The sequence below is a fragment of the Phyllostomus hastatus genome, unplaced genomic scaffold (genome assembly GCF_019186645.2).
Source record: "Phyllostomus hastatus isolate PE091 unplaced genomic scaffold, TTU_PhHast_1.1 phas_contig_495, whole genome shotgun sequence".
Lineage (NCBI taxonomy): Eukaryota > Metazoa > Chordata > Mammalia > Chiroptera > Phyllostomidae > Phyllostomus > Phyllostomus hastatus.
Window position 1 is genome coordinate 9,766,565 of NW_025333895.1, and position 23,790 is coordinate 9,790,354.

The 23,790-nt window shown below is 70.1% G+C and overlaps 2 protein-coding genes across 4 annotated transcripts in view; both read right to left on the reverse strand.

The window, feature by feature from the left end:
• Positions 1-705: 705 nt before the first annotated feature.
• On the reverse strand, positions 706-3,338 carry LOC123823461 (NOTCH regulated ankyrin repeat protein). The gene has a single exon (XM_045846243.1). The coding sequence runs from the start codon at positions 2,878-2,880 to the stop codon at positions 2,536-2,538; it is 345 nt and encodes a 114-aa protein (XP_045702199.1). The 5' UTR covers positions 2,881-3,338; the 3' UTR covers positions 706-2,535.
• A 3,169-nt stretch (positions 3,339-6,507) lies between these two features.
• EXD3 (exonuclease 3'-5' domain containing 3) overlaps positions 6,508-23,790 on the reverse strand; it is a 40,312-nt gene continuing 23,029 nt past the window's right edge. For all 3 annotated transcript variants that reach the window (XM_045846405.1, XM_045846407.1, XM_045846406.1), the window contains 5 exons: positions 23,195-23,248; positions 22,874-23,005; positions 10,566-10,659; positions 8,920-8,955; positions 6,508-8,645 (listed from right to left, as the gene is read on the reverse strand). In XM_045846405.1, the coding sequence (XP_045702361.1) occupies positions 8,332-8,645; positions 8,920-8,955; positions 10,566-10,659; positions 22,874-23,005; positions 23,195-23,248 (630 nt within the window). In that variant the 3' untranslated portion in view covers positions 6,508-8,331. The remainder of the gene's footprint in view (positions 8,646-8,919; positions 8,956-10,565; positions 10,660-22,873; positions 23,006-23,194; positions 23,249-23,790) is intronic.

The following is a 23,790-nucleotide window of genomic DNA, read 5'->3' on the forward strand; positions in this document are numbered from 1 at the left end:
AGCTGACGCCCTTGAGCTCCTTGCAAAGGGGCCCCGAAAGCAGTGGGTCACGGCCAAGTGGAAAGGTCCTCCGCCTGCCCTCGGCTCCTCTGAGCGGCTGCCCCTGCCGGGGTGTCCTCCAGCCCGCCCTGCCCGGCCCACAGGCGGCTCCAGAGTGGGCCCACATCTCCACCCAGCAGGTTGGGGAGCAGACGCCCTGCTCCATGCTCACAGACCAGTCACTGCCCTCCATGCCAGCCCGGCTGGCCTTCTCCGCTCCCAGATGCCACCGGGGCCAGAGAGGAGAAAGGGGTCTTTCCTTCGTCAGAAGTGGGCCGCCATGGCGTTCCTCCAAATTTAAAAGCTGCCGTCTGTGCCGCACGAACCCACAGCAGCCAGAAGAGGGGCCTGGCCCCCGCGCTCCCCGTTCCTCAGGCTGGCTGGGGGTCAGGGCGGGCTGGGAAGAGCTTCGAGCCGGACTTTCCATCTGAGGCCTCACTGCTTTGTGGGGAAGCAGAGGACCCAGGCCGGGCGCCTCCCGAGTCCTGCATGCGGCCCGCTCGAGTCGGCAGCGGCGCGGAGCCGGAGCCCGGAGCCCGGAGCCGGTCTGCCAGGCTGTCTTCGGGTGAGCACAGCCCAAGCACCCCGAGCACACCACCCACAGCCCGCATGTTGCAGCCTGACCCCCGGGGGCCGAGCCCAAGAACCACCAACAGACTCTTTCTCTTTTTAATATAAAAAGATCAATGAAAAATTTATTTATAAATTTTTCACGCTGGGCTACAAGTATATCGTACACTCAGGAATGGGCTGCAGATGCCGTCCAGTTAGAAGTGGTCAGACCGGGCCCCATCCATAGCTTCCATAAGCCTAGAAAGTCTTAACATTAATTAACATAATTAAAAAGTTATTTGCATCTAGAAAAAATATACAGAAGAACTCCTTTTGGAGTAATCTGTGCCTCAGTTTCAATGTCTGCTTGTTTCACTGACATTATCAATATATTCTCCTCACACAGAGTTTTATATAAAGCCACAGATGACTGCCCGAATCTGACCAGCCACGTACAAAGGGCCTCCGCCCACCTGTGTCCTCAAGTGCTCCCCATTTTTGCACGAAGGGTCAGCAGCACTTCTTCTACCCAGGAAGCCTCATTTAAATTTGAATAATTCAGTCTCCCTTTTATTTCTCAGGATCAAAACAACAAGGGGTGTGGGGTTGCATAGAAAATTGGAACCTCGGGGACCAGGAAGGGCGCCTTTGGGGACCGAAAGTGACGGAGACACCGCCTCCAGCCAGGTCCCCCAGCAGCCCCTAGAGGCCCCACCCCCACGGCAGGATTTTGGGATTCCAATCGGGTTCTCGAAACTCCAGGAGGCTGAAGGGGGGCAAACAGTCCTTCAACTCACTCAGCAACTAGCACAAGAGATTCACAGTCTTACAGGAATTTTATAAAAATATAAATATGGGAACACTGTCGCCTACACAACGCTGGATACAACGCCCTTTAAAATTGGCTTTATAACCAAGACTTGGCTTAAAATATGTTAATATTTTATACTGTCATAAATGTTATGACATTTAATCGTGGCAAATCCATTTACTTTTTTAAAAAAGTGTGCAACCGACTGTTAACTATAATAGAATTCGCTAGGCAAGGCATGGTCCCCACCGCCCCCTCCATCACCGCCTGCCCCGAGCACCCAGGCTCCCGCGCACACTTCGCAGAACCAGCAGGTTGGAGACGGCGGCCGGTCGCAGACAGGGAGAAGGCCTGGGGCTGCCCAGACGCACACGGAGTTGAGTGTGCGCGCGCGGGGGAGTGCGAGAGGGAAGGGCGGAGGAGGGAGGGAGACTGAAAGAAGTGGGGCGAGGTGCGGAAGAGAAACCGGAGCGAGAGGAAGTGGCGCGGGGAAGCCTTCGGGCTGGGCGGCGTTTTCAGTGCAACCGAGAAACGACAGACTCAAGTTTTTAGTTGTAAGACTAGGGGGAAAAAATGCACCCCCCTCCATAACCACATTGACCACGCACAGTATTTTCCAAACAAAAACACCAGGCGCACAAACTTCACCCACAAGTATACACACACGATAAATAGTTTAGAGCCTCAGCAACAGCACAGCGTCTCCTCCGGGCGAGTCGGCCGCGGGTCCCGCGGGCGGGGGGCGCCCTGAGCCCGGCGTCCCCGTCACCCTCCTTCCACCTCCGGAGAAAACATTTTGAGCGGAGGATCCGGTGTCTCGGGATTCCGAACTTGCTGGTAGCGAGACTCAAATTTCAAAGGGGCTGGAGCCCGCGCCCCGCCCCCACCCGCGAGGCGGAGGGCGGGGGCCGTGGGAAGCGCTCCGGCCCAGCTCCGGGCGGCCGCGGGGGGGCGTCGACCCCGGACTGCGGGCGCCGCGCGGGCCCCGCGTACACGGACGCGCGCCGGACTCGTCGTGGCCGCGGCGCCGAGGGCCGGGCGCACACCGAGGTAGTTGGCGGGAAGGTACAGCAGAGGCGACACGCGCGGGTCCCGCGGCCGGGTCGGGGTCGGGGTGCGGGTCCGGGCGGGCATCACCGGCCGCTGCCCGCGTACTTGGCCTTGGTGATGAGATAGAGTACGATGTCCTGGTGGCCGCCGAAAGCGGCGATGTGCAGGGCGCTCCAGCCGTCGCGGTTGGCCAGGCGGATGTCGGCGCCGAACTTAACCAGCAGCTTCACGAGCTCCAAATTGCCGTCGATGACCGACTGGTGCAGCGCCGTCTGGCCCTCGGGCCCGAACGAGTTCACGTTGAACTCACAGTTGGTCATGTTCTGCAGCAGTGACTGCAGCTCCTGCGTGTTGCCCTTACGCACGGCCTCCTGGAAGATACGCTGCGTCTGCGGCGCCGAGCAGGTGGACAGCTCGGTCTGGCTCATGCTGCCGGACGCGGGCAGCTGGTCGGGCCGGGGCTCAGCGCGGGCCCCCGGCTGTCTCGGGGCCCGCCTCGGCGCATGGACGGCGCGGCGCCCCCGGGCCCCGCACGCCGCCCCTGGGCGCTCTGGGCGCTGGGGGCCGGGGGCCGCCGCCGCAGGGCCCCCGCCGCATCCAGCCGCGCCCGGGCGAGCGGGCGACGGGGGCAGACGCTGTGATCGTGGAGGCCGGCAGAGCCGGGACGGCGTCGCCGCGCTCTCTGGTCCCTGCTCGCTTCGGCTGGAGCTCCCACGAGGACCCCACGCGCCTCCCCACGCGCCGCTGCACTCGCCCGCCCGCCGCGCCGGGGCGCCTTTTACCGCCTTTATATTTGCATAACAATGGGAGCCCGTGACGCGCGCGCCGGCAGTAAGCCGATTGGTCGGCGCTGCCTGGGGGCGGAGACGGGGCGGGGCGTGCCGGGGGCGTGTCGGGAGGTGCGCTTCGCAGCAGGGGGCGCTGGTCGCCGGCCGCGCGGGACTGGGAGCCAGGAGGCTGTGGGGAGGTCCTTGCTCCGCCGCGCCGCCGCCAGGCACCCGGCCCCCCCCCCCCACCAACGCCAACGCCGCCCTCCCACTCCGCCCCCCGAGTCTCTGTAGTCGTCCCGCCCACTTTTCCTCTGGCCATCCGGGGAATTCCAGCTCCCTGGGCTGACGGAACCAGGCTCGAGCTCCGGGCCGAGCGCGACCCCCAAGTGGACCCAAGGGCGGGTGGGGGTTCGCGAGCACCTCAGACTCAGGAGCTCTGCGCAGAGACCCTGATCTTGCTCGCGCTGGGAAGGTGGGCCACGGACCCTCTGCGTCCCCAGCAAGACCCACGCGAGTGCACGGTCCACGCGGGTGACTACTCATGAGCAGCTCGGGCGAGTGGCCTCAGCCACACGGGTCCTTCCCGCTCGACGGGGGCTTCCCTGGTGGCCCGGGTCACCCCGTGTGGTCCCCAGCCCAAACCCGCCTGGCACGAACCCACCCTTGAGCTTGCAGCCCTGTCCTGGCCCAGCGGCAGCCAGGTCTCCAGAGGAAAGCCCAGGGCTGGGGGCCGTGTGGCAGGAAGCCCCGCAGCGGGGGGCCGCCAGCCGGCGGGACCAGAGGGCCTGCCTCCCCTCTCCCGGGCCCCCTCCTCCGCAGGAATGGGGGCAGGAGGGCCGGGCCAGGTGAGCAGCCCCAGGTGAGGCACCGAGGACTGCTCTGGAAGGGAACTCCGAAGTGACTCACTTCCAAACTGTAAACCATTTTAATTTACACCTTCACACTCCCGCCAAATTTCCTCATTAGGGTTTTACAGTTTACAGCTCGGCTGCGGTCGCTGGGAATGAGGGAGAGAGGACTCTCAGAGCTGCAGGCTGGGCACCGAGGCAGCCGCCGGCCGCACGCAGGGACTTGCGTTCCTTCAGCGGCTGCTGGGAATTCCCCAGGAGGCGGCTCTGGGCCTCGGCAGGGGAGACCACCCAGTCAGGTCTTGTTTGGGGGTGGGGATGGGCTCCCCACCTTGCCTGGTGCTCTGGGAGGGGTCACAGCCAAACCACAAGAAACACCAGGGAAGGCCACCCCAGGGCTGGCTTTCCCCGGCCCGCGGCGTTCCGACCTAACCCTGGCTGTCTCGCCCGGGGCCCTCCTGGTAGCCAGGGCCGCCCGCGTCCCTTGCTCTGGACCTCCTGAGGCTGGTGGTCTAGCCAGTCTGCTCAGACCTGTTCTCCTCGGGAGCACCCCCCCAGGGCAGGTGGGTGAGCCTCAGCTGGGCGGAGAGAGGAACCAGAGCCCACGCTCTGAGTGTGGCCCAGGACTGCCACTGCTGACCCACTCCTGCTGGGAGGCTGTGTCCCTGGCCTGGTGAGGAGGCTGGGGTCGGATGCTGCTGAACTGTGAGCACCTGGGGGGCGGGCTCCTCATCGTCCCCAGCAACCCCCCACCCCCTGCACCAGGGACCAGGGCATGGGCTGCCACGGAGGCCCAGCTGAGGACAGGGGCCCTTGGAGCAGGGCCGTCCACCCGCTGCCCCTGGACCCCCTGAGCAGGGCGGACGGGAGGGTGGCTGCGCTCTGAGAGCGCGTGGGGATGGCCCAGGGCTCCTCCCCCGCACCATGTCTGTGTCTTCCACGCACCTGCCAGGGGCTAGCAGTGCACAGGGCCGTCCCTGGAAGGTGGTGGGTTCACAGACGGGCCCCTGCCCAGGTGGGCTCGGGCCCGCTGGTCTGGAGAAGGGCATCTGGAGACTCCGCTGGGCAGGGAGCAGAGCCTCAGAGAAAAGTCCCATTGACACCCTCGGCGGGCGTCACGGTGGGCAGACAAAGGGGCCCTGTGAGCTCAGTGTGGGAACTCGCGGCCGCCACCACGGGCCATGAAATTGGCAGCTTAGGCGCCCCCGGCAGGGACCATGTGGTCGGAGTAGCCACGGGAGTCTGGCCTGCGGTCGGCGGCCACCCCACCCAGCCTGCACCGGGAGGACAGGTCAGATGGGTGGGTCTGGGCCTACCCCTGCCGTGTGGCCGTGCCCCAAGCCCCCTCCCCCAGCTGCTCCGCTGCGGGCCCGGGCGACGGCCGCGCTGTCGTGCGGAGCGAGGGACCGCCGAGGCTGGAGCGCCCGCACTGCGGCCGGGGGGGGGGGGCGGGGGCAGTTCCGCTCTGTGTTGCGCTGGTCCCCACGCCCACGTGCCGGAGCTTGCAGCCCAGGCCCAGCACACACGTCCTGAGTGTCTGCTGAAGGACACGCCGGAAAGGGGACGTCTGCACACGTGTGCTAGCACGTGTGTGCGTGTGCGATGGTTCTCTGGCTCCGGGGGAGGCGCCCGGACCTTGGGTCTGGGGGCACAGACCCCAGATTACTGCGTCGGGACCCTGTCCTGGGGGCCAAGGCGGAGGCCAGCGTTTGGGAGCCTTCTGCCTCCCGGGACCCACTTTCGTGGGAGGCTCAGAGCAGTGGGGGAGGGGGCAGGCTGGGAGCGGTAGGGACCCGGGCTGGGGAGGCCCGGGGGGTGCACAGGGGAGGACAGCTCCAAGGGGGTGCTGGCCAGAGCTGGGCCGAGGCCTGCGGCCACCTTAAAGGCGCTGGGCAGGGGAGGGAGGGCGAGCAGGCTGGCGGGCAGGCGGGCAGTGGGGGCGGGGCTTCCAGCTAATTCATTAAAATGTGTCGGGGAGCGTGGGAAAGAGGAGCGGATTTCTTCCCAGCGGCCCAGACACCTGGTAGAAGGGCCGAGCGAGGATACAGATCAAATAACAAACACGCAGCCGGGCCAGCCCGGCCAGGGCCAGTGCGCAGGAAGGACGCCCGGGGCAGGAACTGCGGCAGACAATCGCGGCGGCTCCTGCCCGCCCGGCTGGCCGCGCAGGCACCTCTTGGCACTGGGGCCGCGGCCTGCCGCGTCCGCCCGGGGTCTGACCCCAGCTCGGGAAGGGGCCGGAGGTGGTCCCCGGGCTGAGGCGGGCTCGGGACCCGAGTGGCGGTGCCTCGGGGCCGGGGCGGGCGGGCAGCGAGCAACACACACAGCCCAGGGTGCCCGGCCGGCCTGGGCAGCAGAGAGAGTCGGGAGCCGGGAGGGCAGGCGTGTCCCCCCCCCCGCCCCCCCCCCACCGCCCCGCAGCTGCCCTCTCCTCTTCCTGGCAATGTCACAGCGTGGAAGGGGAGAGTGAGGCCGGGGCTGGGCCTGCTGGGGGACGGGGAGGACACGTGGCCTCCTGTCCCTGAGCCCGCGGTCCCTGGCCTCTCCCCGGCCCCAGCTCTGTCCGTCCAGGGCTGGCAGCAGCACCAGGGCCTCGCGTCACAGCAGAGTCTCCAGGAAGCAGCTGTGCTGGGAAGTGGGCCGGGCACCCCCTGCTTCCTTTAGCCCCACCAGGCGGGGAGGGTGGTCAGTCTGCCTCCCCAGGGTGGGACACGGGGCCAGCAGTGCTGCTCCTGGGAACTGCACCCCAGCTGCCGAGGGTCCCCGGTGGGGTCCAGCTTGCCCACCCACCTTGGCACCCCTGCCTGACCCTTGGTCTCGGCAGTGATGGGGGGAGCAGGAAGGCCAGGGGCTCCCTGCTCCGCCAGGGGCTCCCCGCCAGTGGTGGAGTGGCACCCTGGCCCTGCTGGCCCCAGGGCTGCTGGGGGGCTACGTGGGCTGGCGCCTGCACAGGCAGGTGCTCCAAGGGAGAGGAGAGGACGTGGAGTGTGGTGGGACACCCGTGCCCTCCCTCCACAGGCCCCGACTCTGCACACTCCTCAGCTGCACCGCCCACCAGGGCTGCATCCCTTGGGGGCTGAGGGGCCATGGCCCTCCCTGGTGCGGTCAGGAACGGGGGGGCAGGGGCCGGCCGGGCATGGCCGGTGCCCACCCTGTGCTTAAGGCCGTCGCACCTGGATCTGCAGGTGCGCTGGGGCCCGGGCAGCGGCCCTGCACAGGCCCCCGGCCTCCAACACCCGGAGGCTTCCGCCTGGGCTCCCGGGCCAAATCTGAGCCGGTTTCCGCTCCAGGCAGCGAGGACAGGAAAGGGATGTGAGCGAGGGAGGGGTGCATTCCTGGGGGGTGAGCGGGAGGAGGTGGGCGGGGGCAGAATGCAGTCTGGGGCCAGGCCTGCCACCGGCAGGGGCCCCCACCGGTGGGCCCCATCCCCTGGCGCCCCGCCCCACCGCGGCTGGCACCGGTGCCCTCGGGCCCTCCACGGGGCCAGCCGTGGGCCTGAGCCTCAGTTTCCCCCAGAGCGAGCCCAGCAGGTGTGAGGGCAGAGGCGTGATCACACCTGGGTGTGGGGCTCTGTCTTGTACTGTGGTTGCCGGCTTCTTCCTCCAGAGGAGGCTGCCGGCCCTGGGCAGACTGAGGGGAGGAGAGTGAGGGGTCGGGGCAGCCCCTCGAGGGCTGGGCTGGGGCTGCTCCCCGGAAAGACCCCGGACCTGGCCTAAGGGGCCCTGCCCCCAGGATCCCACCATCATGCTCCTTGGAGCTGAAGGCCCCGGGCTGGGGCCAGGGGACCTTCTGGGGGGAAGGCAAGGGGGCTCCTGTCCTGCGTGGCTGGTGGTGGGGGGCAGCTCTCCACCTGCAAAGGTGGGGGGGCAGGGTGGAGGGCGTGGCACTTACTGCCACAGCAAAGCGGGGGGCTGCCTAGCGTGTGGGGCCTGTCCGCCCCCACACACTCTCCCAGCCTCCCTGAGCCCCGGCTGACCTCGGAAGCCGCCTCGGTCCAGCCCGCAGGCCCTTGCCTGGACTGCGTCCTCCACCAGGAGTGCCCTTCCCCCTCCTGCCTGCCTCGCTCCTGAGCACCGGACAGTCCTCAGCTCGGGGACCGGGGTGCAGCGTCCTGCCTGGGTGGGAACCTTCACCTTTGCCCCCCAGCCGGGCGTACCGTGTGCGCAGCGAGTGACACGCAAGAAGGAGTCCCCGGCCGCAGCCGGCACGGGTGGAGCCTTGGCCACGTTTATCGTCCCGAAGCCGGGGGGCCTGGGGGCCCTCAGGAGGGGCCGCTGGGAGGGCTGGACGCTGGGCTGGGCGGGCCGGAGCCAGGGGTGTCGTCCAGGAGCTCAGGGAACTGGGAGGCGAAACGGCCCAGGTGGGAGCCCTCCCAGAAGACCTTGCCGCAGCCCGGGCAGCAGTAGAAGGCCCGCAGGCCCGGCCGCCGCAGCAGGCCCACCGGGACCCCCGCCAGCTGCAGCCGGGTGCCGTTGCCCAGCGTGGCCGGGGTGTGGGCGTGCAGATCTGCTTCCTCCAGCCAGCGGCAGGGCGGGTCGTAGGTGCGGCCCCCCAGCGTCTTCTCAGGGGCGGAGCCTGGACCAGGGAGGCAGCCACCCTGAGGCCCAGGCTTCCACCACGCTCCCCCCTTCCTGGTCCCCGGGCTCCAGACCCTGCGTCTCCTCCCCCCACCCTGGGGCACCCGGCCCTCTCTCCCCACTGCTCCCCACCGCTCTCCCCGCTCCGGCCTTGGGCTCAGGGCCCTTCTCCCCGAGCAGCCCCTCTGCCGGGCCAGGACGCAGACCCCAGCTCAGGGTGGGGGTCCCGGCCCCGGGGCCCGTCTGTCCCGCAGGGGCAGTCCCACGCCCACCTGGCTCCCGCGTGTCCTCGATCTGGGCCTCGTCACCTGTCAATCAAGGGCATAGGGACTCCTGAGGACAGGGCTTGGCAGCCCCAGCCTCTCCCCCGCCCCCAGCGGGGAGGGCAGAGGGCAGGGGCCGGAGAAGCTTCCGTGCCAGCCCAGGCCCCTCCCTCGGGAACTCACACCTTGGAACGTTCTTGGGACTCAAAGGTCCTTGGGAAACATGCTCTGGACTCGAGATCGGCCGATTAGGGCACTCGGGGGCCTGAGAACGGGCAGAGGGCGGGGGCGGGGCGGCCCGTCTGCGGCGATGAGCAGATAAGCCGATTGCCAAGGGGTCTGTTGCACAACCAGCCAGCACCAGGACGGCGGGCGGGCACCCAGGGGATCGGCTGCGGCTCAGGGTGCAGGGGAGACCCTGGGAGGGCCCCCTCCCCACCCCACCCCACCCCCTCTGAGAGCACAGGGAGCTGGCTAGGCTGCCTGAGGCTGGGGGCCAGCGTGGGGGCCGGGGGCGGGGCCACTGAGGGGCCCGGCCCGGCCGGTGGGAGAAGCGGCCTCCCTGGTCCTGCTGACCCTCGTAATTGGCTAGGCAAACATCCCTCCGCAGACAGCTGCGGGCTGGCTGCAGTCGGGGTCCGAGTGCAGGGGGCCCCACCTCAGCCCGCTGCCTCCGCGGGGCCCAGCAGGGCCACAGCCCCCATCTGGCCTCCCTGCTCCGACCCCGCCTGTCTGGCCCCAGCCCTTCCCCGGGAGGCTTCTGAGGCCGAGACAGCCCACGGGCTCCCAGGACCAGCGAGAGCCTCTGGGTGGGCGCAGAGCCCCGACAGCCCGCAGCCCCTCGGTCGGCGCTGCCTGTGCTGAGAGCCGTCGAGACGGCTCGCCTGCCGTGTGGGTGGCCCCTGCACGGCCCCGAACCTCGGGGGGAGGTGGGAAGGACGGGAGCCGCTGGGCGGGGACGTCGGCTCCTGGAGAGGCACCCGGCCTCAGGGTGACTCGGCCAGAGGGTCCCCAGGTGCCCTTTCTCCACCCCAGCCCTGTCCTCCCCCGACGAGGTGTCGCCCTGTGTCGGGCCCCCCTCTCTGGAGAGAGGGGGACACAGGGGTCCCGCCGTGCCAGCCGGCTCCTGCACAGCCCCTGGGGGCCCTGCGCCCCCCTTGTTCTCGTTTCACAGAAAAGGAACCTGAGGCTGGGGGCCTGGGGAGGACCTGCCCCAGTGCGGGGGGCCGGGGGGAGGGGGACACGTGGGGCTCAGCCCCTTCCCGAGGGCCCGGCTCGGCTGTGTCCCGACCGCCGGTGTCACCGGGGCCTGAGCGTGCGGGGGTCACGCACGTCCACCTGTGCGTGTGCGTGGGCCAGCGTCCACGTGCACGCCATGCCGGGTGGGGCAGGCAGCAGCCGAGCCGGGCCCACCGCAGAGACACTGGTGACCCCCGTCCCCGGAGGGGCTCCGCCGGCCTCGGCTTCCCGGCCCCCTGCACAGGCAGCCCGCGCTCCACAGGACAGGGGCCAGGCGCAGCCCTGACCCCGCCCCTTCGCCCGGCCCTCGCCCGGCCTGCACCCCTGCGGGGGGCCGAGGAGCAGCCTGCACCCAGCACGGCAGGGCTGCCGTCCACACCCGCAAGCCCACGCCTGGCCCCCCAGGGTGCACTCACCTGTGCCGCTGGGGCCTTCCTGGTGGCCGCTGAGCGACAGGAGCTGCCGCATCTTGTCCCTGGACACCTTCAGGTACTGGTCACAGTTGCAGGCCTGGGGGCAGAGAGGGTGCTGAGGTCAGGGGCGGCCTTTCCTCCTTCACCCCTTCCTCAGTCACACGCCCCCCGCGGCTCTGGGTCTGGCCGGGGCGTTTCACCGAGTTGAATGACACCTCCCCCCTCCCAGCAGGACCACAGGGCACCGCTCCTGGGAGCCCTCCCTGACTGCAGCAGCCCCTGGTGGGCCCCGGGTAGCCTCCTCCAGCTCCTGAGACACCACAGGGAACGGCCATCACTCTGGCTGTCCTCCGCAACCCAGGGCCGGCAAGGGCACGGCCAGGCCTGGGCGACTCTGGGCTCGCTCAGCAGACATGGGGGCGTGAGGCCCAGCGTGAAGGGGCCGTGGTGGGTGCAGGGTGCACACACCCACGGCTGCCTGGCCCGAGGCCCGTCTGGGGCAGAGCCAGGCCCTCTGAGTGTCCACCTCTGCCTGCGCTGCCTCCGAGGCCTGGCACCAGGTCCGTGACCGTCAGGAGCGCAGCCGCCGTGCACGACGCTTCCTCGTTTAGGACGTCCGGCAGCCCCTGGGAGCTCAGGTCGGGGCCACTGGCCTCACGGGGACTCCGGGGTATTGACAGGCTGGGGGTTCACCCTGCCCTCCCAACGCAGCTGTCCCAGGGCCGCCCCGTCACAGTTGCCAGGGTGGGTCTGGACCCCAGGATCCCTCGGGTGGCTGGGCACACAAGGGCCCGGAGAACAGGAGCGGTCTGTGCCCACAGAGACCCGGCCCCCGGGCAGGTGGTGGCAGGTCCCTAGGGAGCTGCAGGCACTGGTCACCGGTCACAGCCTTTCCGGACGTGAGACTCGGGACCAGCTTGGGGGAGGAAGGGGAGCCAAGGGCAGGGCCTGTGGGGGGCCGGAGCTCCTCAGCCACAGGAGGAATGGGGCCACCCTTGTTGCTACTGAGATCAGTCCCTGCCCCCCCCACCCATGATCAGGCAGGAGCCCAGGGTGACAGGCCTCTGGGGGCCTGGAGTAGGCGTGGCCTCAGGGCCCGGGAGCTGCAGGGTGAGCCCCGCCCCCACACGCCCTCTCCCTGGGCCTTTCGACACCTCGAGCTCTGCCTTATGGCCTCACTGCCCCGTCTCCAGCATTGCAGCGGGCCAGGGGCTGAGCCTGGGGCACAGTGGGGCTGGGCCGCCCCTCTGGGACAGGCTGGTCCCAAGGCAGAACCCTCCCCCAGTCCTTGGGGGGCCCCCTGTCCCACCACCTCCGACTCCACTGGCCTCTGGCACAAAGGGGCTGCCCTGGGTCCCACCCCCTGGGCCAGGAGTGCAGGCGAGGCCCTGGCTGCGGGGAGGCCTGCAGGCACTGCAGGCCCAGCCCTGCTGCCACCCTGGGGCCCCCCGCCATGGGGCCCCCACAGCCCAGGCCCGGGCCACCCGAGGGGACGGTGCCAGCAGGTGTGGTTCGGGAGGGGCTGCGCAGAAGCAGGAGGGTGGGGTCCCCGCGAAGGGTCTGTCCCCCTTCCCAGGACCTGGGCCTGGTGTGCGCACCGGGGCGCGGCTGCCAGCTCAGGGCTGAGTCACGGCACACAGACCAGCGCCGGTGCCATCCGCAGGGACCCGGCCACACCCTCGGGAACCACCAGCGCCGGTTTTCCCACGGCCGCTGCCCACTGTTACCCGGTGGGTCCTGCGAGGCCCAGCCGCACCCCCGCCCCGGGCTGGAAAAGCCGGTTCCGTGCCCGCGGCCCGCCCTCTGCCCGGCCTTTCCCACCTGCGGGAGGGCGGGGCCGGCACCCAGGTCTTCCCTGCCGCCTCCCGGCCGCGCTGTGCCTCTGCCCGGCCACCCCTGGAGGGAAGCTGCGGCCCTGCCCGTGGGGGCTCCCCCTGAGCACCCACCTGGGGTCCCGGGCTCAGGGCCACCCCCCGAGGCCCCTCTCTGACACCGGGGGGCGGCGGGGCCTCCAGCCCCCCATCCCAAAGACGGGGGCTTCCGAGGTGCCGAGTGACGTGCTCCACCACAGGGCCCTCGGCTGGCCAGGACCACGCCGGGTCCTCCTGCTCGCATGGCCCTCTGGCCGAGGGGCATGTGCAGGGGACGCCTGGGCCTGCCCTCTTCCTGGTGGCCTTGCAGACCCCGGCCTGGGGTGCCTGTGGGTCTGGCAGAGGCCGGCAAGGGCCTGGGGGGCCCGCACAGAGGCCTGGGGTCCTTCCCCCATCTCTGTGGCGCCCCCATCCTGTGAGAGAGCCTGAGGGCAGGGCTGGCCCCCGCCCCCAGATCCCGGCTGGGAGGGCGGGGCCAGGTGAGTCGGGCAGGAGGGGCTGGGAAGGCTCCCGGCTCCCGGGTCCCAGGGGTCCGCCTGGCTCCCACGGTTTCCCAGGTTGCTGGGAGCCAGCGCCTGCCGTGCAGCCTGACTCAGGGCAGGCAAGGGACAGCCTGGGCAGGCGCCCGTAGCACGAGGCTGCTTCCTGGAAGCTGGGCCACCTCCGGGGACTGGTCTCGGGTGCTGGCGGGGCCTGGGGACCTACAGCCAGGACGGCCTGTCCCGGCTGGCTGCCCCAGCCACCTTCCTGGGAGGGCCCTGCTGGGCTTTGAGGGGCTTGAGGAGGGGCCACCGCAGGCCCTGGAGCACTGGCCCTTCCTCTGAGGCTGAGACTTGGGGGGCCAGGAGCTGGGGGCTCCAAGGGGCCGGTTCCCAGGTGCCGAGGGCCACGCCTAAGAGCCAGCCTGCTTCCTAGGGACCTGGCCAATGAGCCAGGGCTGAGCGAGAGGCAAGGTCCCGGCGTCTGTCCAGAGCCGCGTCCCGGAGACAGTCTGTGTTCCCAGCCGTCCTGGTCTGGGGGCCCCGGGGCCTCTGCACTCACACCAGCAGTGGAGTGGGCGCCCAGGTGGGGCAGGGGCAGGGCTCTCACGGGCAGGCCCCATGGGCGGAAGGCCTCGGTGGACAGGGCCGGGAGGCGTCTGTGGAGGGGCCTTCAAGTGCTCTTCTCAGAGCCCACTCGCTACCCCCCACTGGGGGCTGAGGCCTGCGGCCGCCTCTAACCCTCCGGCCGAGGCAGCCCTGAGCCCCAGGCATCACTGAGGGGCTGAAGCTGGGGGGCAGGTGTGACACAGCTGCTCCCGGGCCCGGCAGGACCAGGAGAGCCTGCAGCGACCCTGGAGGTGCAGGGCAGCATCTGGCCGGCCCGGGCTGGAGCCTGAGGGGGCCCTGGGGCAGGTGCTCTGCCCCCTACACGGTCCGGAGGCTCCTGCCCACGTTCCAGCGGGAGAGGGGGCCAGGCCGCTCTGGTGTCCCGGTCTGAGGGGTTCCAGCCCCGGGCTCTGACCGGGCCGGGGAGGCGTCAGGACCCCTTGCTTCTCGGCAAAGGCGAAGCCACGGAAACCTGGGCTCCACAGCCCCTGCAGCCCAACCGAGGGCGGGAGCCAGGCTCTGTGCGGGGCTAGGGGGGTGGTGTGGTCAGTCGGGGGCCCTGGGAGCCCCGGTCTGGGGCTCCTGACCCCACAGCAGGAGCACGGGGGCCCGGGCCGTGGAGCTGGGACTCGTTCCGGAGTGACGGGCACCAGCCGACTGGGGCAGCCGCGCACAGACCCTCAGGAGAGAGGACACGTCCCCCGTCCCTGGTCCCCTGTCCCAGCTCGGCCGCCGGGGGTTCCCGGCACCTTCTGCGGCGAGCAGAGTCTCAGATACTCATGTTGGGGAGACGGGAGACAGGGGCAGGCATCCGCCTCAGGGCTCCAGCGAACCTGCCCCCAGGGTGACCGTCACCCCCGTGGTCCCTGCGGGGCACCGCGCCCTCCGCCCGCCCGAATCGTCCAGGGTAGCTGCCCCGAGAAGCGGCCCGGGGCCTCTCCCGCTGGCCGGCTCACGCCGACCCCCCGAGATGCCCCAACAACTGGTGTGGGGCGTGGGGACACGGGGCCGGGATGGAGGCCCAGCCTGGAGTGTGGGCCCGACACCTGGCTGCGCGGGGCGGGACCAGTCGGCGGGAGCAACGGGGAGCCCAGGGCCTGGGCCAGCTCCACGCCTCACTCTCCCACGCTGCCCCCGTCCCGGCAGCGGCTTGGGGGGCCCCGCGCCATCTGCTCCCACCGGTGACGTGGCTCAGCCGCCTCACCCAGCCTTGCCCACGAGGGCCCCGCTGGCCCCGCTGGCCCCAGCACTGGGCGCTGCCCCTCCCTGTCGGGCCAGTTTCCACTGGGGACGGGCTGGGTGGGGGCAGGAGGACGGCAGCCCCTCTCCAAGACTGCGGCCTGGCACCGCGGGGTGCCACCCCCACCCCGCCGGTGGGGCACAGCCTGGGGCAGGAGGGCCGGCCCCAGGCCCCGGAGGCTCCTGGCCGGGGAGTGTGTGCTGGCTGTTCCTCTGTTCCCAGGGAGCAGGACTGGGCCCCAGCCCCCGGCCTCGCCCTCGCCCTGGACCAGAGACCTGGGAGGGCGGCCCTGCGGGGGCCTCCCTTCCCTACGCCCCGCCCCCAGGCCCAGGAAGGCCTCTTCCCACGGGCCCAGCCCCTCCCCCCAGCCCAGCCCCTTTGTGGGGCCGGGACGACTCCGCACAGCAGAGTGGGGGATGGGCTTCGGGCTCCGTCTGCCCAGTGCAGGGCCCCCAGGGGGTCAGGGGCCATGGGCCCTGGGGCGCGAGGAGGCTCCAAGAGTGTTAGGTCAGTGCACCCAGTGTAGGGGGCGGGCCCATGGGTGAGCGGTGCGAGGGCTCCCAGCGACAGAGCGGCTGAGTGAGCGCCCGCGTGTGAGCACAGGTCGGGAGGTGAGCGCGGGCACGCCTGTGCTTCACGTGTCCCCTGACCGTGTCCGTGTGAGCGGCCTGGACAGGTGCCTGTATGCACCCCGCTGGGCCGTGAGGGAGGTGTGTCTGGGCCTCCATTTTCGGGGCGAGAGAAATCCCAAACAGCCGCCTCTCCAGGCAGTTGCGGAGGGGACAGTGACATCTGGGGCTTTCCCGGCCGGGCCGGGCCCACAGCTGACGCAGCCTCACTGCGCTGGCACCCGTCTGGACCTGGGCCTCCCGGGGCGGGGGGGGGCCTGGGGCCCCTGCACGGGCCTCGCCGACCCCCACGGGGCCCACTTCCTGCCGTGGGGACGGGGGGGGGGGGCCACCTGGCCGGCCTCAGACTTGCTGGAAGTGAGGCCCCCGGCCGAAACCCCGCTCACTCCGGCCGAGAGAGCGGCCGGGAGCCCGTCTGGCCCTCCGACGGTAGGGAGGGAGGGAGAGGGGCTGGCAGGGGACGGAAGCCCCCCCTGGCTGCCCCGGGCAGGAGGACAGACGCAGGGGGCAGCCCCAGCCCGCACGGGAGGCCCGCTGGCCGGGGACGCTGAGGAGGGGCTGCCGGCCCACGTCCTGGGGGGCCGCAGACGGACACGGAGGCAGGCCTCCCACGTGCCTCCCCCCCACCAAGTGTTGGTCCCCCCGGCCTCTCCCCGACGGCGCCACCCACAGCCCAGGGCCCCCTTAGGACCTGGGCCAGCAGACACCCAGCCCACACTGCGGGGGCTCCCAATCCACCCCTCGGGATGAGACCTCCCGACGAGGCTGGCCCTGGTGGGCTGGGCGACCCCCGGGCAGGCCGAGGGCGGTGGCCAAGTCCCAGCAGGAGCCGGGACTCTGCCCGGGGCTGCGCCTCAGCGTGGGAGGCACACGGACTCTGGGTGCGGATCTGCACGACGGGGGTCTGCACCCAGGTTCTCGGTCGGCGGGTCTGTCTGCACTTGTGTTTGCTGAGCCCCCACCTGCTCCCAGCCTCTGCAGGGACCGCGGGGCCCCGGGCCCGTCAGGGCGCCCCTTCCCCCAGGCCGGCCCGTCTGCCATCCTCCAGGTTCTCCTGAGAGGCGGGGTGGGGCTAACCACCTGCCCCGAGTTAAATCAAACAGAATCTGAGCCCAGAAGATGCCTCCAGCCTCAGGCCCCGGGGGTGGGGGGGCGGCTCCACCCCCCTGTCCCCCTCATGAGGCACCCCGTACCCCCGTGGCCTCTGAGTGCCCCTCCTCCACCCCCAGTCCCGAGGAGCCCGAGAGGCGCCCCCAGGCCGGGGCTCCCGGGCACCCCGGCACAGCGCCGTTCCCAGGCGGGGGAGGGGCGGCGGCCGTGAGAACCCGCCGGCGGCCGGGCCGCGTGGGAAAGCGGGGGCAGGGCGGGCAGGGAGGGCGGGGCGCGCCTGGGAACGGCCCCCGCCCCCGCCGGCCTTTGAAAGGGCCACTCAGGGCGCCGGGCGGAGATTCAAAAGCAAACGGCCGGCTGCCCGCCCGCCTTCCCGCGCCCTGGGTGGGGGCGGCGGTTGTTGGGATGCGGGCCGGGGCAGCGATGGGGGGCTGCTGGGGGTCGGGGTGGGAGCCTCTTTCCTCCTAGGACTGCGAGTGTAACTGGGGAGCTGGGGGACCCTGTCAGCCCAGGGCCACTGGGGCGGGGGTAGTGGGCGCCAGCCAAGCTGGCCAACTGGGGAGGCTGGGGGTGCAGGGCTGTCCTGGCCCCCCTCACCCAGAGGAGCCCGGAGCTCAGGCAGCAGGTGGCGGCCCCGAAGCCTGGGTTCTGACCCACCTTAAATAAAGTCTTTGGGGCCATTGCCAACTCATCATCTCAGGGCTGCATTGGGGCCAGGGGACCACCCTGTCCCCTGTGTTCCCTGTCTGGGGAGGGAGGAGCCCCAAAGTCCTTTTCCACAGAACAGCTGTGTTCTGAAACCAGGCGGGGGACCTGGAGGACTTCCTGGAGGAAGAAGCCTCTGCACTGGGGTTTTGTGGGCTGGTGCAGAGGGTGGGAGGTCAGGGGCTGGGGAGCCAGGGTGTGATGGGTGGGGCCCATGGGAGCCTCGGGCGCTGGCGTGGGGGGGCTGGCGGTGCGGAAGGGGCAGCCTCTGGCTGAGCACAGTGGCAGGGGTGCCCCGGCCACTCCCCTTCCCACCCTGCCCGGGACCCCAGTCACGCCAAGCATCCGTGTCCCATCAGACAGGTTTGCCGAGGATGCAGGGAGCAGTTTCTGCCTGGGCCCAATTCTCCCCGCTTTTCTGAGGGGCCCCTGCGCTGCACCCCTCCCTTGCCTGCACCCTCACCCCCAGGAGGGTGCCAGGCTTGGCTGAGCAGGCCTCCCCCTTCACAGGGCTCCTCCCCCTGAGCACCCCCCACCCCCAGGCTGTCAGGGGTCTCACCCCTGGGGCCACCCTGCCCACCCGATTGAGGCCCCACCGGTCAGGCTGCTCCCCTCCCCCCACCCACCTGGAGCCACTCAGCCCGCACAGCTCGGAGGCCGCCCGGCCGGCCCTGCCCGCTCCACCCGGGGCCCAGTGGGCCGGGGGTGTGCAGAGGCCTGCGGCCCTGAGCCAGGCCCGGGGCCACCAGCCGGGCTTTGGGGCTGCAGGTGCCCCGAGGCGAGGAGAGTGCCCCCCACCCACAGTGAGATGCCGGCCAGGCCCCTGTGGCATCTGCGGCCGCTGGGGGTTGAGTTTCACGTGACTGAGCTCGACGGCTGTGGTGTGCTGCGAATCGGGGACCCTCGGGCTGAGGGGGCGCCTCTGCTGTGCAGCCCCGAGTGGCCCCTGCGCCCCTCTGTGCCTGGAGGCCTGCGCCCCCCACGCTCAAGGCAGACCCTCCTTCCCCGGGGCCCCCAGGCCAATTCTAGGCTGCAGGCAGAGCCCTGGGGGCGGCGGGTTCGGGGCTGGCCAGCGGCTCCGGATGGCTCCACGGCCGGGGCCTCAGGGGACGGACCGTGACAGTGGCCCATGGAGCAGAGGGACCGGAGGACCCGTGTCCTCTGACGCGTCGGGGGCGCTCCCGACAGACCACAGCCCGAGAGGCCGGCACAGAGCTGCCGAGCTCCTCCGGGCCCGGCTGCCTGGCCTCAGAAGCAGCATTGCGCGTCACCGGCCTGGCCGGGGCTGGAGTCCGGCGGGGGCTGGAGTCCTGCCGGGGGGGTCGGGGTTCACGTGGACGGGCGGAACCCTGACAGTGAGGGGGCATGTGTGCTCGAGGCCCCATCCCCACAGCAGCCTGGGCCACCCTCTGAGGGCCGGCTTTAAGCTGTCGCCCCTTCCAGAAGTGGACAGGGCCTGTGCCCGCCCTTCTGTCAGCGTCCACCGTGCAGCTGGAGAAGCCTGTCCTGAGGCCCCAGAATGCCCACGGTCAGAGCAGAGGGGGGCTGACTGCCGGGTCTAGCCCCGCCCCCCCCAGACACGGCAGGGGGAAGGAGAGAGGGTGTGCGCCAGGCCGAGGGCTCACACGCCCACTCCCCGGGCGCTGGTGCAGAGATGCGGCCGAAGGCACCTCAGCCCAGGCCAGCCCCAGGGACAGTGCAGGGAGGGGACGGGGGACCGCTGAGTGGCCCGGTGCAGCAGCAGCAGCGGGGCTTCAGCGTGGAGGGGGCGGGTGACAGGCTAGCTCAGCAGTGCCAGGGCCCTCCCTGAAGTGCCTGGGGTTGGATCAGGGCCACCAGGGCCAGGGGTCTCCTGGGCAGTGAGGTCCAGGTCCTCAGCCCCCTAAGGACCATCCGCGGGGCCCTGAGGCTGGGCCCTGGCTGAGACCCAGGGCTCTTCTGGGAGGGGAAGGGGCGGGGGGGGGGCGCCCACAGGCCGTGTGGAGTGCCTGGGACCGCCTCATGGGGTGCAGTTACCAGCCTGGCCCTCCTCCCCCACCCTCGGCCCGGGGGGCTCTGCTGACCCTGCCCATCCGCCATCACTCGGTCAGCATCCCGAGTTGGGCACACTGGGCCCCAGTCCTGCCGGGGCCTGCCTGGTGGCTCCCACCGCCCCCGAGACTCCCGAGACAGCCCGGGCACCTCTGCACCGGCCAGGGCTCCGACGGTCCCCCCTCAGCGCTCCCGGCCCCCCTCCCACAGCCTTTGTGCCTGTGTGACCCTGGGGGCCCCGAGTGTGGGAACTGGGCTGGGGGCCGCGCAGCACAAAGGCCAGGGAGGGGCGGGTCAGTGCCCGAGCCTCTTCCTGTCTGTCCCTGTGTCTGGGGTGGGCCGGCAGGAGGGAGGCAGGGTCTCCAGGCCCCAGGCACTCTGGCCGCCCTCAGTCCGGGCTCTGGCCGTGGGCATTGGGGCACAGCTGCCCTGGGGTCCCCCGCACAGGCCACACTCTGGGTGCCTGCTTCCGGGAGCCACCCCCTCTCTCCCACTCGGGCCATGGCCCGCTCCCCACCACGTGGAGGGGACCGGAGGGACAGTAAAAATAGATGTTTCGCTGGGGCCACCACGTCAGGGGTTCGTGCGTAGGCTTTTTTTTAAACTTAGCTTTCTTTGATAAAATATTTTCCCATGGTGGACGGCACTGGGAATGTCCTCTTGGCAGAAGCTCCTGGGGGACCATTCCAGGCCCAGGCCACCAGCTTTGGGGTCCCAGCCCGCCCTCCAGGAAGAGACCACCGCCCCTTGCCCGCCAGCCAGAGGCAGCCGGTGGGCTCCGGGGGCTCCGTCCCCACAGCAGACGTCCCAGGGCGGGGGTCCCCGTGCCCGGGGCACCTGCCGCGTGCCGCACCAGCGCCGCTCCGGGCCAGGGGCTGGGCGTGGGGGAGGCCAGGCTGCAGACCCTGGCCGGGCCGGGCCCCGACGGCCCTCTCCCACCGTCACCCCTGCCTTCGGTGCCCCTGACGCGCCGGCGCCGAGAGCGGCCGCGCTCACTCTGGGAACGCCGTGCGCCGAGCGGGCTTTCCCTCTGGGAACGGCACCGAAATAGCAGAAGGAAGGAAGAGAAATGGAAACTCGGCCTGGCGGTGGGAGCTCTCCAGGGAGGCGGCCAGCTCTGGCCGGGGTGGGGGGCAGTGCAGGCTCTGGGCCAGCGCCAGGCGCTCAGGCTGCTGGGGTGCAGGGCGGGCCGTCTCCGGGTCAGTCTGAGGGTGCCGCTCTCTACCGGCCAGCGCCCTCTGACGTCCAGACGGGCTTGTGTGCCACCCCAGCCCTCGCCGCGGCCTGTGGGCAGAGCGGCACTCGGCGGCCCCACGGGGCCAGCCTGGTTGCTGTGCTGAGCCTCAGGCCAGCACCTCGGGGTGTCTGGGGACACCTTTTTTAGGCTTGTCAGTGTCCACCTGTGGGAGGGCCTCAAGTCCACTTGGCCGGCCCTGAGAACAGCATCCCGCCCCCACCCCCCGCAACACTGGGCCCGGAGTGGGGGCGGCCATGTGCAGGGTTGGCGGTCAGCTGTTCCCAGCTGCTGCTGGGGCTGGGCTGGGGCTGGGCTGGGGTTCGCCGGAATGCCGCACCGAGGGGCTGGGGAGGTGGGTGGGAAGGAGGGGCGAGGCCCGCGTGGACCCTGTGCACAGGGGCCGCTGCGCTGGGCTGGCAGCTGCCTCTGACCTGGAGACGGGGACCCGGCCTCGGGTGGAAGCACCAGGGCTACCCGTTGGCCGGGGAGACACGGCGCGAGCTGGTTCCCCGCCCCCGTGCCCAGGGCGCCGCCGTGCTCACGGACCCAGGCTCGGAAGTAGAAATAAACCCTGGCTTCTCAAAGACCCCCTTCTCTGCTCACCCGCCCCCATCCACCCTGGCCTTTCAGGGGGCCTCCTGGTGCCTACCTGTGGATCCCCCAAAACACCCGTCTACCACCCAGGGCGGGTCCTGCCCTGGGCACACACAGCCTGCTTTCCTCCCCGGCTGGGGCCTGCAGGACGGCTGTGAGTCTCGGTGGCTCCCCAGGTCCTGGGGTCCCCACTTCCTGACAAAGGCCCACTGGGCGCACTGTCTGGCCTCACACCACACGCCCGTCCCCTGTGGCACCTGCAGCGGCCGGCCCCTCCCTGGGGCCACACACGTAGCTCTCTGCTCGGGACCCACCCCGTTCCCACTCTGCGTGTCCCTCACGGCTGGCCGGGGCAGCCGCACAGCGGGAGTGGAGCCGTGGACCCTGTCTCTGTCCCCCGCCTCAGCGGCCAGGGAGAGGGAGGATGGGCTGAGGCAGCCGAATCCCCTCCCCCATGCCTCGACCCCCAGGGCTCGGTGCCTGACCCACCCTCCACACCTCCACACCAGACCCCACGCCGACCCTCCCGCACCACAGGCTCAGCCTAAAACCCTGGCGCCTGGCTGCACACCAGAATCGCTCAGGTGCCAGCCAGCTCTGCCTCTGGCCTCCCGCCTCCCTGCCCTGCGGTCCGGGCACTCCAGATCTGTCCACTGACGTCCTGCCAGGCACCGCCCGGTCCCTTTGGTGACTCGGAGGTCCCCGTCGGGGCGCACTCTGCCTCCCAGCGTCTGGGCCAGCCCCACGCCCACCCCAGGTGCCCTGTCACGGCTCAAGTCCCCCTCGCCCCGTGGGGCCGTGGGCGGCCTGGCCTCGGCGGGCCTGGCGGAGAGCCGGCCGGGCTCCGGCACGCGGTTTCCCAGGCCACCGGTGCGCACTTCCTCCCAGCTCCCCGACTTCCTGTTTTCTCAAGAAAACGCATGGGGGAGGCTCTGAAATCTCATTAAAAGGCCCCCCTGCTTCCCGGACGTCCTGGGGTCTTCACGACACTCGCCGGCTGGAGGACAAAGAGGCAGCAGACAGGGTTCCTGTCCCTCTCCAGCGAGTGCAGCCCAGAGGAAAGGCCTGGGCGGCTCCCGCGGCCCCTCCTTCCTCACACTCTGCTGGGCGCCCGCCCAGGGGTGCTGGCGCAGGAGCGAGCCAGGTGGGGCAGCACTATGGACCCCTCCTTGCTGTGGCCCACATCCGGAATGTTCCAGCCTGCATCACCTCCCCCTTGGCCAAACAGCCCGGGGCCCCGAGAGCTCAGAGAGACACCCAGCCAGCAGGAGGGAGAAAGGGGAGCCCCCTTCACTGCAGGGTGAGTCAGCACCTGCCACCCTCGGGTCCGCCCAGCACGCAGCCCCCACCTGGGGGTCTCCTCCCCCAGACCCCTCCGGATGCCGGGTCAGACCCAGGGGCCTCCTTGCACTGTGGATAGCGCCCTCGGAAAACAGCGCCCTCGGAAAATGGAACCTCAGCCCACACCTGGCCACACAGGAATTCAAGGGCTTCCTCTCCTCCAGCCAGAACCCCCATGGGCCGCTGGCCCTGGGGGCAGGACAGTCCCCAGACCTAACTCTGTGCTGCACCCTCGGCCTCAGCCACCACCACCTGCCTCCAGCCCTCACCTGCCCTGCGCACAGTGTGGGGGCATGTGGGGGTGTCAAGGAGGAGAAAGCCCTGAGAGGAGGGCAGTGGCTGAGGCTCAGATGGGCAGAGAGGCCAAGGCACATGGCCTCTGCTGTCCAGCTGCCTGCCAGGGACATGCTAAGCTGCCCACCGCACAGATGGCGCCCCGGCAGCCCTAGGGCGCAAGGGACCCACCTGGCATCGGCTGAAGATGTCCGAGTGGGTTACACGCACGTTGAAATGCCGGAGCACCGCCTGCGCCTGCTCCCGGGCCTTCAGGGAGCAGTCCACCCAGAGGCAGCGCCCCGCGCCGACCTGGGCCCGGAGCTGCGGAGAGACGCGGGCTCTGAGCCCTGAGTGGCTCGGGCCGCCCCACCTCCCCCAGCCCTGGGCCCCGGAGCACCCCCTTGGCCCACGCGGGACACCAGCGCTGCCGGGTGAGCCCCGAGTCCCCCGGCCACCCGGCTGGACCTGAGGTGGGGGTGGTCGAGGGGCCGGTGCCGGCGGGGTCCTCACCTTGTGGTATGGCAGCCCTGAGGTCAGGATGATCCTTCCCTCCTGCCTGGCGACCTGTGCAAGAGGCAAGACCGACCACTGAGGGGCCCATGGCCTTCCGGGGCTGGGGCTGCCTCTGTCCCCCAGAGTTGCCCCTGCCTGGGCTCCAGCTGCCCTCAGGGGCCTGCAGCTTGAGTCCTGGGCATTGCCTCATGTGGTCTTAGGATCGTGCAGACATTTTACATAATTACAAACAAAATTACATTAAAAAAATTTATTTTAGAGAAGAAGAGAGGGAGAAAAACATCAGTGTGTGTGGTTGTCTCTTTTGCACCCCCGACTGGGGACCTGGCCTGCAACCCAGGCTTGTGCCCTAGACTGGGAATCGAACCATGGACCCTTTGGTTCACAAGCCAGTGTCAAACCACTGAGCCACAGCAGCCAGAGCCAAAATTAAATTTAAAAAGCAGTCTCTAGCCCTGGCTGGTGTATTGAACACCAGTCTGCTAAGCAAAGGGTTGCAGGTTCGATTCCCAAATGGGGCACACGCCTGGGCTGCAGGCCAGGTCCCCAGTGGGGGTCGCAAAACAGGCAACCACACACTGATGTTCCTCTCC

Coding starts and splice junctions, on each gene's coding strand:
- LOC123823461 (XM_045846243.1), bottom strand. CDS start 2,880: ATGAGCCAGACCGAGCTGTCCACCTGCTCGGCGCCGCAGACGCAGCGT.